The sequence below is a fragment of the Lipotes vexillifer genome, unplaced genomic scaffold (assembly GCF_000442215.2).
Source record: "Lipotes vexillifer unplaced genomic scaffold, Lipotes_vexillifer_v1.1 scaffold2000, whole genome shotgun sequence".
In the NCBI taxonomy this organism is placed as follows: Eukaryota; Metazoa; Chordata; class Mammalia; order Artiodactyla; family Lipotidae; genus Lipotes; species Lipotes vexillifer.
The window spans coordinates 235,171-250,229 of NW_006770731.1; the positions used below are offsets into that span (position 1 = coordinate 235,171).

General features: G+C 35.1%; 1 protein-coding gene across 1 annotated transcript in view; it reads right to left on the bottom strand.

Moving 5' to 3' along the window:
- Nucleotides 1-15,059, bottom strand: part of DCAF17 (DDB1 and CUL4 associated factor 17) — a 33,050-nt gene that overhangs the window by 10,572 nt on the left and 7,419 nt on the right. The window contains exons 6-11 of the mRNA XM_007446342.1: nt 12,029-12,165; nt 11,188-11,266; nt 10,091-10,180; nt 7,155-7,259; nt 6,589-6,694; nt 694-836 (exon numbers count right to left, since the gene is read on the bottom strand). Coding sequence (XP_007446404.1) covers nt 694-836; nt 6,589-6,694; nt 7,155-7,259; nt 10,091-10,180; nt 11,188-11,266; nt 12,029-12,165 — 660 coding nt within the window. The remainder of the gene's footprint in view (nt 1-693; nt 837-6,588; nt 6,695-7,154; nt 7,260-10,090; nt 10,181-11,187; nt 11,267-12,028; nt 12,166-15,059) is intronic.

The window sequence follows — 15,059 nt, forward strand, 5'->3', positions numbered from 1 at the left end:
TAACAGACTGCATCTTATTTCCCTACACATTTGCTTTCTTTTGAGAGTGTAAGCAACTTGTGGGAAGAGAATGTGTCCCCAGCCAAGTCTGGCACACAGTAGGCCCTCAATAATGTTTATTAAATGATAAATCAATGCCTAAGTCATTTTTAAAAAGAAAAAAAAGAAAAATTAACTCAAGGGGTAATTTTTTGTCTTGTCTTGCCATATACCCTTTCTTTCTACTCTCCCATATATAACTTTAAAATATCCTTGAAAACTCAAAGTGTTTCAGTGTTTATACCGTGACCAACAGAGTTCTATCTGGTTCTGCTCTAGAGAGCCAAGAGCAACAAACCATGAAGAAGCAGAAACAACTACACATTCCACCAGTAATTTCAGAGGCAGTCTGAATACATTCCATCAAGGATTCCCACTATGCACCTTCAGAGATGTTTAAATGGGATTCAGGAGATGGTAAGGACAAAAAACCTAATAAATCTCTGGTGTCCTGAGAATTTTCAAATGTTAATGTTTCAAATTCTGGGTAGCACATACAAGTGTTTGCTATATTCTTTGTACTCTCCTGTACTTTACGTTGTTTACTAATACCAACAAAAAAGTAATTCTTAGGATTGTGGACCTATTAGAGAAGTAGAGAATAAAGAATTTCTGATATAAATTTACTACTGAAGTCTGACCACCTTGATTTACCAAGGAATTGTCCTTTAGGGCACAAATATGGAAAACTCCTTTTTGTTTCTTCTTATTAGGTGTGATGATGTAGTGCCAAGGATGGCCTCCAATCTGAAAAGCATTCTCCAGGGAGGACACCTCAAAGAGCAGTGGTGGTGTATCTGCAGAGATGGACAAAAGGAATGTATTAGCTTCTTTATTCTGGTAGCCTTGGAACATTCATTAACTGAACTCAACCTTTGCACGCATCATCTATGAACTTCCACTACTGAAAAATTACTATGTTCAAGGAAAGAAAATACAATCAGGAAAGAGGCTTATTGCTTATTTCTATAGTCTTAAGAAAAGAAAAATCTGATAGGAAACTGTTAGGTTATGAGTCAACTTTCTAGACATCCGTTTTCAGGATATGTGTGACATGCAGCTGGATGAAGATAAAAAATGGGCTGAAGGTGCTTATGATGGCAAAAATGACAAAGTATACCTAACAAAAGCAGCTGCCATTTAATAAGCACCGGCTATCTACAAGGCTTGGTTAGATACTATTTCCATCTCTCGTAATAATCCAACAATGTATTAGGTCTAATACTTCCTTCAAATGTGAGGAAGAGAACCTTCATATTCTAGACTAACAGGTTGTATTTGGCAAACTTTACAAAAGAAGTGTTGCTTAAGATTTCCACTTCTGAAATAATGAAAAGTAACCACTTAGGATGGGTCCTGTTACTGTGGAAGCTTTATCAAAGGATAGCCACTACTACTAGTATAATCATTAGACAAGTTAATTTTAAGGTAGTTTAGATACATCCAGTCAGTCACTGTCTGTTGGAGACTGACAACACAAAAGAACTATCTGTTAGTGCTTCCTAGTCGTCTTCTTTGATGACAATTAATTTTATATAGAGCATAACAGACTTACTTTTGGAGACATGTATAAATGGAAGGTAGTGCTGCTTATGAAGACCAGAATTCCTTTGGGGCAGCCCTTATGAAATACCACATGGTCTGTTTGTGAAGGTGACTAATCAGAGTCCTTTGTTTATGCCTCTAACTTGAGAGGTTTAATCTTTGGCTTATGAGGCCACCACTGTCAGTAAAGGGACTTGTCTTAGGGAGACCATTCACTCAAAAAAAATCACATGTTCCATATAGAAGTGTGTGCCTTGTTAGGTTTCTTCATAAGGGCAATTTACTACTTAAAGCTATACAAAGGAGAACAACAAATAATGAAAAGTGAGTTTACAAACTGACAATCTTGAGGAGAAAGAAGAGATAGGTATACACATATCAAGTATATTTAAAGTACCTTTTTTTTTAAACCTTTTAAGAGAAGGGTAATATTCTTAATATATAAAGAAATCTTTTTTAAGTAATAAGAAAATGATGGACACCCCAATAGAGAAATGGGCAAAGGACATCAATCGGTAAATTTTGAAAGATACATAAACATCATGTGTGATAATATGGTGGCTACCAAATGATGGTGGATGAGGAAAAGAAGATTTATAAAGAGAAAAAAATACAATTAGAGTTTGAATTTGGGGTTAAAAATTTAAGTAGGTAGGTTGTAGAGAATATAAAATAGGAATTCAAAATAGGAAAAAAAAATCAATGCAAAAAGACGTATTTAAAAAGAAATACTTTTCCCAGCAGTTGCTAAAAATAGCCCAAAAGCACAGCATGACTCTGCTCACCACAACCCTGGTGGGTCCCCATTAGCCCCAAGAGCCCAAATTTTGATCTCTAATACTATTCTCAATTGAAAGGGCCTAGGAGTTCTCAGAGAATGGCTGATTCCATGTCTTGTGATGAGGAAATTTTAGGATCATTAATAATTACAGGAACATTCTTATACTATTCATAATCACAGAAAATTAAAAACAACCTAAATGTCCATTGTAAACTGGTTAAATAAATTTACAGTTCATGCGTTTAACGGTACCTAAGTCGAGATCTTAAAACATTGATGAGCTTAGCATGTGCACATATATACACAGGACCACTCTTTGGCAAAGGTAATATAAGTACTGCATTCAAAAGGCATCAGAAGAAATATAATGAAAACTAAGTTTTCCTTCCATCTGTATCCCTCAAAGATAACTACTATTGATCAGTTTTCTGTGTGCCCTTCCAGATATTTCAAGCAATCCTAAAGGCATATACTCATATATCTATACTTTTAATATATGCATATGAATACTTAACACAAATGAGGTTTTTTATATACATAGTTTTGCACTCCTTTTTTTACTTACTAATATATATTGGAAACTTCTCTATACTAGTGCAAAAAGAATTCCTGTTTCTTTTTAACAATTAAGTTTATGACATAGCCAAACAATCAAAGAATACTAATGTCACCTATCAAAGTATCAATATACATTGTTTCCAATCTTTTACTGTTAGAAACAATGTTGTAACTGTACATTTGTCATTTTGTACACATGTGAATGTATCTGGGATAAATTCCTAAAAATGGAATTGCTCAAGGAATATATGCATTTAAAATTTTGAAACATACTGACAAATTGTCCTCTGCAAGGGACTCCAATAATAAATGAAAGTGCCTCTTCTATACTCTCACCAACCCTGTTACCTAACTTTTTGATATTTGAGAATCTGAAAAGAAGTATCTTATGATAGTGTTAACTTGTGCTTCTCTTATCAGTGACGTTGGGCTTTATCCTCCCCAAATTAAGTCATTTATATTTCCTCTTCTTCTGAACAATATCCTTTGCTCATTTTGTTGTTGTTGTTGTAGTCACTTCTTCTTACTGGTCTGTAGAACTCATATATAAGGAGGAAATTACCCCTTTACAGTGTATGTTGCAAATATTTCCCCTGTTCGTTGTTTGATTTTTGAGTTGGTTTATGTGTGTGCTTGTTTTTTACCTTGCAGCACTTTATTTTTAAGTAGCCAAATTTATCAATCCTTTCTTTAATGGCTCTGTGTTTGCGTCAGAAAGCTCTTCTCAACTCTGAGATAAAAAGATTCTCTAAGTTTTCTTATAGAACTTTAAATCTTTGATCCATCTATTATTTCTTTTGATGTAAAGAGTAAGATAGAACTCCGACTTTGTTTTCATAAGACCATCTATTAAATAATCTAGATGGAAATTAATATTTGTAATATATTAACATTTAAAAGTGGGTTAGGCTACAGATATATGCAATAATATGCAATGAATCTCAAAAATAATATGGTGAGTGAAAGAAGCCAGACAAAAAAGTACATATCATATGCTTCCATTTATACGAAACTCTAGAAAACTACAGTGAAAGAAAGCAGGTTCATTGGTTGCCTAAGCCTGGGGATGGGGAGGGAATTGACTGGAAAGGGCACAGGGGAACATTTTGGAGTGATGAAAAGATTTTAAATCTTGATTGTAGTAGTGGTTTCATAGATATAAACATTTGGCAAAACTCAAATTGTACAGTTAAAATGAGGGCATTTAAGTGCATGTAAATTATACTTTGAGTTGTTTTTTTAATTATTTTATTTTATTTTAATCATTTTATTATTTCTTTTCTTTTCTCTGTTTTTGGCTGCACCATGTGGCTTGTGGGATTTTAGTTCCCTGATCAGGGATAGAACCTGGGCCCCCAGCAGTGGAAGCACAGAGTCCTAACCACTGGACCACCAGGGAATTGCCATTATTTCATTTAATTAATTAATTAAATTAATTAATTATTTTTTTAAAAAGCAAGTTATGAAGGAGTATTCACAGTATGATTCTTTTTTGGTTTCAGACATATATACATTACAAGATTACCAAAAAACACACTGAGGTGATAACAGTTAATTCCATGCAGGAGGACTATGAGTATTTCAAACTTTCTCTATTTTATCATTATTTCCTAATTCTTCTGTAATGAAAATGAATTGCTTTGCATTTTTTTTTTTTTTTTTTTTTTGCTGTTTGCGGGCCTCTCACTGTTGTGGCCTCTCCCGTTGTGAAGCACAGGCTCCGGACGCGCAGGCTCAGCAGCCACGGCTCACGGGCCCAGCTGCTCCGCGGCATGTGGGATCTTCCCAGGCCGGGACACGAACCCGCGTCCCCTGCATCAGCAGGCGGACTCTCAACCACTGCGCCATCAGGGAAGCCCGCTTTGCATTTTTAAAAAAAATTATTTACAGTTAAAAGGAATATTATTTTGTACAGAGCTTAATGATCCTGAAAAACAAATCTGTAGAAATGAATACGATTTCAGTCAATATAATCTGAAAAACTACTCAAAGTTTCCAACATAGTATGCTACTTTTCTAAGCTAAATGTCCAACAATCGCTGATTGTTTTACAATGGAATGTGATTTCACAGATATTTTCAAATGTTATTATTTTAAAGTTGATAAAAGTGAGGCCCAGAGAGGTTAAGTAATTTGCTCACTATCATAACCACCAGTTAGTAGTGGAATTTCACTCTTACTAGTAGCAGACCAAGATTGTGATCCCAAATCTAGTCTTCTCTCTACAAACAGGGACCAAAATCACAGCACAATCAAAGGCTCTATGAGCTTTCTTTATCACCCTGTTCTTTGCTTTATTTGCTTACTATCTGCATTTCAATGAGAACAATGTACCATTTGGGGAAACTCTCTTCAATATAATACATTGTAGTTACTACTGGAGCCTGTAGTTTTAAAATTCTTAATAGATTCCTGCTAGCGTATTTGTATAAAATATAGGAGGTATTGCTGAGGCTGAGTTATCACAGAACTGCCTAATTCAGCTTGTCCAAGACATCTAAAACCCCGAGTAATTTTTAGAATATTTATTTTGAGTTTCTTGAATAATGGCTATACTGGACTCTCTGTTTTTATAGTCTGTCATTTACTAATAAAAAGAACATCTCCTTTCTCACAATTAAATCTTTCATTTGTTTCTTGATCTGTTGATGATGTAATGTTAAATAGTAATAATAGAAAAAAATTACTGCCTTATTTTGACCCATGTTAGAAAAACCTTTGGAGTTTCACCTAAATATGTGATGTTTATTGGTTAGAAGTAAAAGGAAATGTCCTCAATATGACAAAGAATGATTCTTTTTTTTAAAAAAATTATTTATTTAAATTTATTTGGTTGCCCCAGGTCTTAATTGCGGCAGGTGGACTCCTTAGTTGTGGCATGTGGGCTCCTTAGTTGTGGCATGCAAACTCTTAGTTACAGCATGCATGTGGGATCTAGTTCCCTGACCAGGGATCAAACCTGGGCACCCTGTGTTGGGAGCCTGGAGTCTTAACCACTGTGCCACCAGGGAAGTCCCAAGAATGATTCTTAATGAACCAAGACTAAAGATAAACAAATATTAGGATAACAAAATATATTATCTTTTTAAATTTATTCCTATCAGTTTTACATCTGTCTGCATTAAATAATTCTTGTATTGCTGAGATGAACTCTGGTCAGTCATGGTTTATCTAACACACATTGCTCAATTTGAGTAGCAGTTCATTTCCTTTTAATAAACTGCTGAATTTGATAAGCTAATTAAACATAGAACATTTTTATTATATTTATAAAATTATGTATCATTTTTTGTGCTTTGTTGATCTTTAAGTTGGGTAAATTTCACAGAACTGTAAAATTTTAAGTTATAAAGGAACTAAGATGGTATCATTTGCTGCAACTTATTATTCTGCAGATAAGGAAATCACAACCAGAAAGGTAAAAGTAACTTGCCAAAGGTAACAGATCTCTGGCTAAGCAAGGTCCAGCATCCCCAGGCCTTTATGTAAATGAATAACAGATTTTTGTGAATGCCTACTCAAAAGCAAAGAATACTCTGCATAGGAATAAAATGAATTAATTTATAATTAAATCATGCAAAAAACATTTGGATGATTACAATTAATAACTATTAATATGACCACTTAATTTTTAAGGTGAAGAAAGTACTATATAGTAGCCATACCTGTGATTTTAATATTACAAGGAATGCCAAAAGGAGCCTCTCCTACAGTTCCAGTAGTCCCACCCCATCTGCATGCACACCCTAAGTCAAGTTTCTGTTGCATGAACTAAAAACAAAACAAAACAAAAATGGTGGCTTTAGCTCCTACTTATTTGCTGTCTGGAGAGAGAAAAATGTCAAATTCACATGTATATGACAGAGGAAATGTCTTTATTTATTCAGGGGCCTGTTTATCTTCCCACCCCTCTTTTAAAGGTTACTTTGTCTTTCTGCATTTGTACAGTTTTGTAGAGGTGAAATCTACACAGTGCCTTACTTTAAAAACATCTCATTAAAAAATTCTTACCTCAGTCCTACCAAGGGGGGAAAGTGGCAAGGGTGGTGGTGGTGGTGGTGTGATGAATTGGGAGATTGAGATTGACATGAATACACTAATATGTATTAAATGGATAACTAATAAGAACCTGCTGTATAAAAAAATAAATAAAATAAAATTCAAAAAAAAATTCATACCTCAGTCCAAATCTCAAGTTAATTTCAATATGGCAAATTTCAGTTTTCTCTACCTGTTCAGTGATGGCTTGGAAGCTATAAAGTCTGACCAGTCCCGAGCTGTACATCACAATCAGTATTCCATGAGACAAGGTGGCATCTGTTACGCTCCCGAAAATCTGAGGGGAAAGGTAGATATCACCTGAGAAAAGACCAGAAGGCCAATCCTCTGAGTTTCACAGTGGGTTGTGCATCTGTTTAATATTCAGGCCACCACTACAACACTGCTGCCTAACATTATAACTTAATTATAATTTAGAAACTGGAAGCTAAGGTGTTATTAGGGTAGAGTGGCAAGCCACTGGGGTCTCAAACTGAAGCACTAATGGGAGTGTAAGACATACCCCTCAAAATGATGCAGCAGCATACATTTGCTTCACAGTTTTGTCAATGTCTTTTAATAACAAATCCTCTTCCTCATGGACATAGGTGTAAACTGAGTCCATTTAATTCTACCATGCAGAATATGCACAGCAGAATAAATACAGGGACCTATTCTTCATAAAATGTTATTTATAAAGGGACATTTTTTAGCTGGAGGTGAAAAGATTGGGTCTAAGAAAGTAATTCTAATAAAAAATAGCCAACTCGAGAATTTTATCATTACCTTGTTCTTTAAATATCTAATACTGTTAAAACCAAACATGTTAAAAACCAAATACATCCGGAAACATTTAGCCTAGCTGACCTTGAGAAGCTTTGGCTCATTCTTCCCTTTCTGTCTCTGTTCTATGCACTGGATCCTGTCATGATGCTCCACAGAGCTCTAAAAAGAACTTGATTCTGTGCCTATTTTAATATTTAACAAAAGCCAACTAACATAAACAAATATTCATAGCAATGAAAGAACAAGTACCCCCGCTTGCCACAACTAGAGAAAGCCTGCATGCAGCAATGAAGACCCAACGCAGCCAAAAATAAATAAATAAATAAGAAAGAACAAGTAGAAATTCAGTGAAAATCTGTTTCTGTTTCTACTCAAGACAAATCATTTAGTAAAGATTTACTACCCCAACAAACAGCTTAAAGTACATTCTGAGCCTGGCCTGTAGGTAGTCTTATTATGCATGGTAAGTGAAAGATATACTTCAATTTCAAATAACTGTAATCAAAATCAAATCCCTCAAATGATTATCTCGAACATGTAAGAATAAATAGAAACAATTTATGACTTTGCTAAGTGTTCATTCCTATTGTAGACTGTAATAAGTATACACAATTACTTAATCCACAAGCACAAAGAGAACAATTACACTTATGAGCTGTGTTTTTTGTCATCTCTTGAAAGGATAATCATGGTTTGCTTTGCTCTTGACTAGCCTATGACTTTTTATTCCCTGATCCTCATTCCCCAATTTGAAAGGAGGATTTGTTTAATTCAAATGTATTTTCAAATGATGAGTGCTATAATAAAGTAGCCACTCTTATTTTAAAATTTGGTTTAAACTCTGGAGTCAAATCTAAGTTCAAATTCCAGCTTCTCCATTTACTACCTTTAGGATTTTGGTAGCTGCTTAACCTCCTAGTTAAATACTTTATATGTTACACTATTATTATATGTCGTAAAATATTCAAAGTGCCTGATACAAAATGAACAATTAATGAATAATTAATTCTTTAGTCTTTATGCAGTTTAGTATATTATGCTTATATAAAATTTTTAAAATACATTCATCTTGTTTGCTTATAAGTATTAGTGGACCCTCAAGACCTGGCCTCAATAATGCTTCAGGTGCTTAATTAAAGACTAGTAGAATAGACCAATAAATAACTATTCACCCAAACTAAGTAACAATTTTTTTAAAGGAAACTAGTAAACTATTGATTCTTTTACTCAGAGGAAATATGTCCTTTCTTTCTTCCCAAATAATCACCCCACAAATCAAGAACAATGGCAACAACAATAAAACCCAACACTGGGCTTCCCTGGTGGCGCAGTGGTTGAGAGTCCGCCTGCCGATGCAGGGGACATGGGTTCGTGCCCCAGTCCGGGAAGATCCCACATGCCACGGAGCGGCTAGGCCTGTGAGCCATGACGGCTGAGCCTGTGCGTCCGGAGCCTGCGCTCCGCAATGGGAGAGGCCACAACAGTGAGAGGCCCATGTACCGCAAAAAATAAAAACAAAACCCAACACTGAATGAGTTGAAGAACTTACATATTTAATTATAAGACTTGTTTATATACCATAAAACAAGTTTTAGATCTATACTTTGCAATTAAAATGAGGCACTTTGTTGCAGCTTTTTACCTTTGTTTATGATCATTTTTAACAAGCTTTGGAATATTCCCAATGAAAAAAATATTTTACTCATTTCATAATTTTATAGAACAGTGGTTTGTTAATGACTGGTACTCAACACTATCCACTTGAGAAGCATAAAAACATGCAGAAAGGGACTTCCTCGGTGGCGCAGTGATTAAGAATCCTCCTGCCAATGAGGCAGACACAGGTTCGATCCTTGGTCCGGGAAGATCCCACATGCCGTGAAGCAACTAAGCTCATGCGCCACAGCTACTGAGCCTGTGCTCTAGAGCCTGCGCGCCAAAACAACTGAGCCCACGTGCCACAACTACTGAAGCCCACGTGCCTAGGCCCGTGCTCCACAAGAGAAGCCACCGCAATGAGAAGCCCACACACTGCAATGAAGAGTAGCCCCCAACACAACTAGAGAAAGCCCATGCGCAGCGATGAAGACCCAAAGCAGCCAAGAATAACTAACTAACTAACTAAATAAATAAATAAACATGTAGAAAGATGAAGGGACTATTAGACTCTCTTCCCACATCAAATGTTCTCATGTATTTTGATATGAAATAAACTAAATCAGCAAGCTTTGTATAGTCAAGGGAACATTTCCAATCCAAACGCCTAATAAATAATTAAACAATGATATTACACCTTATTGTCAAAAAATTAGTATTACAATTAAATCAGAAATGAGTTCCTACCTTTTTGTTGATCTCCAGAATCCCTATGAGTGAAAAAGGTAGCACATGGAACACTGCAAGGTACAGCAAAACAGGCTGTTGAATGCCTGCCTAAAAGGAAAGACTAAAATCATAGGCAGCTCTCAAGAGTATTTTAAAACTGCTGTTTTCCTAGTGGTTACCAGTGGGGAAAGGGAAGTGGGGGAGGGGCAATATAGGGGTATGGGATTACGAGGTACAAACTATTATGTATAAGACAAACTACAAGGATATATTGTACAACATGGGGAATAAAGCCAATATTTTATAAGAACTATAAATGGAGTATAACCTTTACAAATCATGAACCACTATACTGTACATCTATAACACATATCGTACATCAACTATACTTCTATAAAAAGGTTTTTTAATTAAAAAAATAAAAACACTGTTTTCATGAATTAAAAACATTCCTCTATCTATATTGCAAAGTTACTTAAACAGGAAGGCCTGCATGTTCAAAATATGTCCACTAAGCCTTTAGCCCTTCAGATGCTACAAACTGCATATACACACAAAAATCTATAGAAGTAAGCATAACAGTAAACGTTTCTTAACAACAAAATATATTTTACAAAAACATACTTTATATACTGCATAACAAAATATATTTATATACTATATAATAGATTATAATATAAATTAATATATTGTATTATATTATTATACAACATAATTTATATTGTGAATTGGAATTCTAATAATCAAGGGCCTAATCAAAAGACACAGAGTTATCATGGTCATATCATTTAGCATTACAAAACAGTATTACACTAACATGAGAAAATAGAAATAGAAAAAAGTATCAACAATTAAAACTCGAGTGATTTCTCTGCTTGAAGAAGATAGCTCCTTTACTCTGAAGAACAAGGTTCAAATTTCTTTCCGTTATGGAATATAAAATAATCTGTGGTATTTCCCCAGAGTGGCTTGAAGGGAATTGCCTAAATTTGTGGTAAACAACTTTTATAGCATGCTTCAGAAATCAAAGATAATTAGTTCTTTCATAACAAATTTTCAGACAAATTCCTCTGGAAACAAATTCTTTATTTTATTGAATGTTTAAAGATGTCTACCTGCTGGGCCAATGCTGAGCCTTTGCTCTGAGCTGACTTGACTGCAATGACTTCTTGAGGAGTGTCCCAGCTCAAATATCTTTTAAAAGAATAAAAAGAAATTTATTCATTTGGGTCAATTTCCTTATACTTAAAATAAAAATATAATAGATATTTTATAAGTGAACAGTTTTTCAGTTACTTAAATTATAAAAGCAAAGCAGTTTATTTTAAAAACAAATAACTAATTAAAAGAATTCCCTTCGATCCTTATATGTATTTATTCCTATTTTTAAATATATATATATAATTTTAATCCTTCTAGAGTCTCAGTGAATAAAAATTATGTTTGATCTGTCAGTATTCAAAACTTAGAAAACAAAAAACCATTCCTGATTTAAAATGGAAGTTACAAAGAGCACTGAAAATGTTACATTCACATTTTGCATGCACATATTCATTCCAAAAATTTATATCTAATTTATAAAATTACTAGTTAAAAATTAACAGTTCTTAAGATTATATTACGTAGGTAATTTAACCGCAACAGACCAGCCTTCAGAAAAATCTACCATAAAATACATCCTACATATAAAATACTATTTGTAAAAAGTAAATTTTTTTAAGGGTATCTGCCAACTATTAGAGGTTAGTTACTTATGAGGAATAAAAGATAAATGATAAAGGGTCTCCATCCTCAGATCTTCAAAAGTAGTCATGAGAAGAGAAAAATAGAATAGGTTTTTAAACTGAGATCTATGTATACAATGGAAAACTTAAAAAAAAAAATCTTGAAATATCCTGGGCCTCAAGTCTCAATTTTTCATAATAAAATTTTAAATAACAAAGTCACATTTAGTACCTGAATTTGCAATATGAAGCAAGATATATTTTCTCAAGGACTTTTCCTGTAGTTGCTGATATACGAAGTAGCCAATTATGAGCAGTCAGTGCTATGAGTGAAGATTTATAATCTGATGTATTGGGAAGCATTTCTCCCTTAAAAAAAAAATGAGGTATAAAACTGAAACTCCATGGTCATAAACAATCTGCAGTAATTCATATCCAAAGAAAACAGCTAAACACTTAAAGTAGTAGTCAAATAAGTAAATTAAAAAAACTATTAATGCACAAATAAAGAATTAAGACAAGGAAAGATTAAAATCGTGAATAATTATTTTCATCATTAATTTATTGAGTTTGTTCACATGGAGTGCTTCAACAGTACCTGAAATAACTGATTACTTATTAAGTATTAATCATTAAGCATTCAACAAATGTTAGCCAATCATTATCATAATAACAACAGTAATAGGCGTACTACTGATGCTTCTGTGATAACAATAGCAACAATAACAGTTTTTTGGGGTTTTTTTTGGCGGTACGCGGGCCTCTCACTGCTGTGGCCTCTCCCGTTGCGGAGCACAGGCTCCGGACGCGCAGGCTCAGCAGCCATGGCTCACGGGCCCAGCCTCTCCATGGCATGTGGGATCTTCCTGGACCGGGGCACGATCCCGTCTCCCTTGCATCGGCGGGCGGACTCTCAACCACTGTGCCACCAGGGAAGCCCCAATAACAGTTCTTAAAACCATGTATAACAGCATAAGCAATTAAGAGTCATCTGCTAGAATAGATGTTTCTTTATTCCAAGACTTGTTTTCCTTTTGATAGAAGTTAAAATGGCAAAAGAGCAAATTATCCCATTAGTCACTGTGGCTCTACTCTAACCTCAAATGAAAAGCTAAAATCCAGAATCAAGGCAGCCAAAGAAGAAAAGAGTCAGACCTAATTTTAAAGAGAACCTCTGTCTCCAATGGATTACCCCCAACAAAGGGAGAGGACAGCTGCTTGGGCGTACCTGCCACTGAGGAGTTGCCATAAGGTGGAAGACTAAGGCAGAAAGAGAAAGAGAAGCCAAAGGTTCTACTTTGATTTATAGAATAAAAAGGATGTCCTAAGGGGAAAGTTAAGAATAAGGAAGTTGAAATTACTCTTATATTGCTTGGGCTGAAGAGTGAATAGAAAAGAATGTAAGTGTAGTTATTTTATTTATACTCCTAAGGTTTGTCTCCCCTTTCAAATGTTAGGGAAAGAAACAAGGTTTTTTTGTTTGTTTCTTGGGGTGTGTGTGTTTAAGCTTATTAGCTACTGAAGTCTTACACTAAAATCACAGGCAATGATGTAAATATTTTTATTCTTTGGTGTCTTACATAAGTATCACCTCATGGAGTTTTTAAAGTTTTAAAAAATGTACCATTTATACCTTGCCTACTTAAAAAAACAAGGATTAAGTAGCATACATAATAGGTTCAAGCTATTTTCCTAAACTAAAAGTTGTATTTCACACATAATCTCAGAGAAGAAGGGTGCTAGTTTAAATGTAGTTTCACATCAGTATGTTAATACAATATGGTTTGTAGTTTTTCTTAGTGGAAAATCTTGCTCCACTTCAAATAAGAATAAAATGTTTAAAGAGAATTGAGATTAGGAATTAGGTTACTAGAAACTTTATTTTTGCAGGATTTTTGCAGGATTGCTCTAAATTTTTGGTGTTCTGCACTGGGGTCTTCAAAATTTTTCTCAGTTAGGAAATCTGTCATCCTCTTCCCCTCACCAATGAGACTGGATTAAAAGGTTTTAGATGTGGGGACACAATAGTTATTTTTAACTTTCAATAAGGAGTTGGGGAAGAGAGCGTAGATTTAAAGCTTCCTGATTTTTAAAAAGGAGACTTCTATGAAAAGAAAGCAACTGTCCAGGGAAAAAGAAAGCAGCAGCTCTAGAAAACTACAATTTTATGTAAAAACAAGTGTTTAAAAAAAAAAAGGAATTTTAATAATAAATGCAAAGCATAGTCTCCTAACCTTTAAACATTATTTTTGGTCACATATTCTATTTTTCCTAAAAAACAAACAGCCAGATTCAGAGACCTGATTAGTTTGCTGCAGTACTATTTTTCTTTCTTTTTTTTTTTGGCCACACCACGCATCATGCGGGATCTTAGTTCCCTGACCAGGGGTCAAACCCATGCCCCCTGCAGTAGTAGCGAGGAGTCTTAACCACTGGACCACCAGGGAAGCCCCTGTTGCAGTACTTTTTTTTTTTAAACATCTTTATTGCAGTATAATTGCTTTACAATGGTGTGTTAGTTGCTGCTGTAAAACCAAGTGAATCAGCTATATGTATACATATATCCCCATATCTCCTCCCTCTTGCGTCTCCCTCCGCATCCCTCTAGGTGGACACAAAGCACTGAGCTGATCTCCCTGTGCTTATGTGGCTGCTTCCCACTAGCTAGCTATTTTACATTTGGTAGTGTATATATGTCCATGCCACTCTCTCACTTCGTCCAGCCTACCCTTCCCCCTCCCTGTGTCCTCAAGTCCATTCTCTATGTCTGTGTCTTTATTCCTGTCCTGCTCCTAGGTTCATGAGAACCTTATTTTTTTTTTTAAGATTCCATATATATGTGTTAGCATACGGTATTTGTTTTTCCCTTTCTGATTTACTTCACCCTGTATGACAGTCTCTAGGTCCATCTACCTCACTACAAATAACTCAGTTTCGTTTCTTTTTATGGCTGAGTAATATTCCATTGTATATATGTGTTGCAGCACTTCTTAAGTGTTTCTTAGAACACTGATCCTATGGAAAATTAATATTTAAAAATATATCTCAAGGGCTTTCCTGGTGGCGCAGTGGTTGAGAGTCCGCCTGCCGATGCAAGGGAGATGGGTTCGTGCCCCGGTCCGGGAAGATCCCACATGCCGTGGAGAGGCTGGGCCCGTGAGCCATGGCTGCCGAGCCTCTGTGTCCGGAGCCTGTGCTCTGCAATGGGAGAGGCCACAGCAGTGAGAGGCCCGCGTACCGGAAAAAAAAAAAAAAAAAAAAAA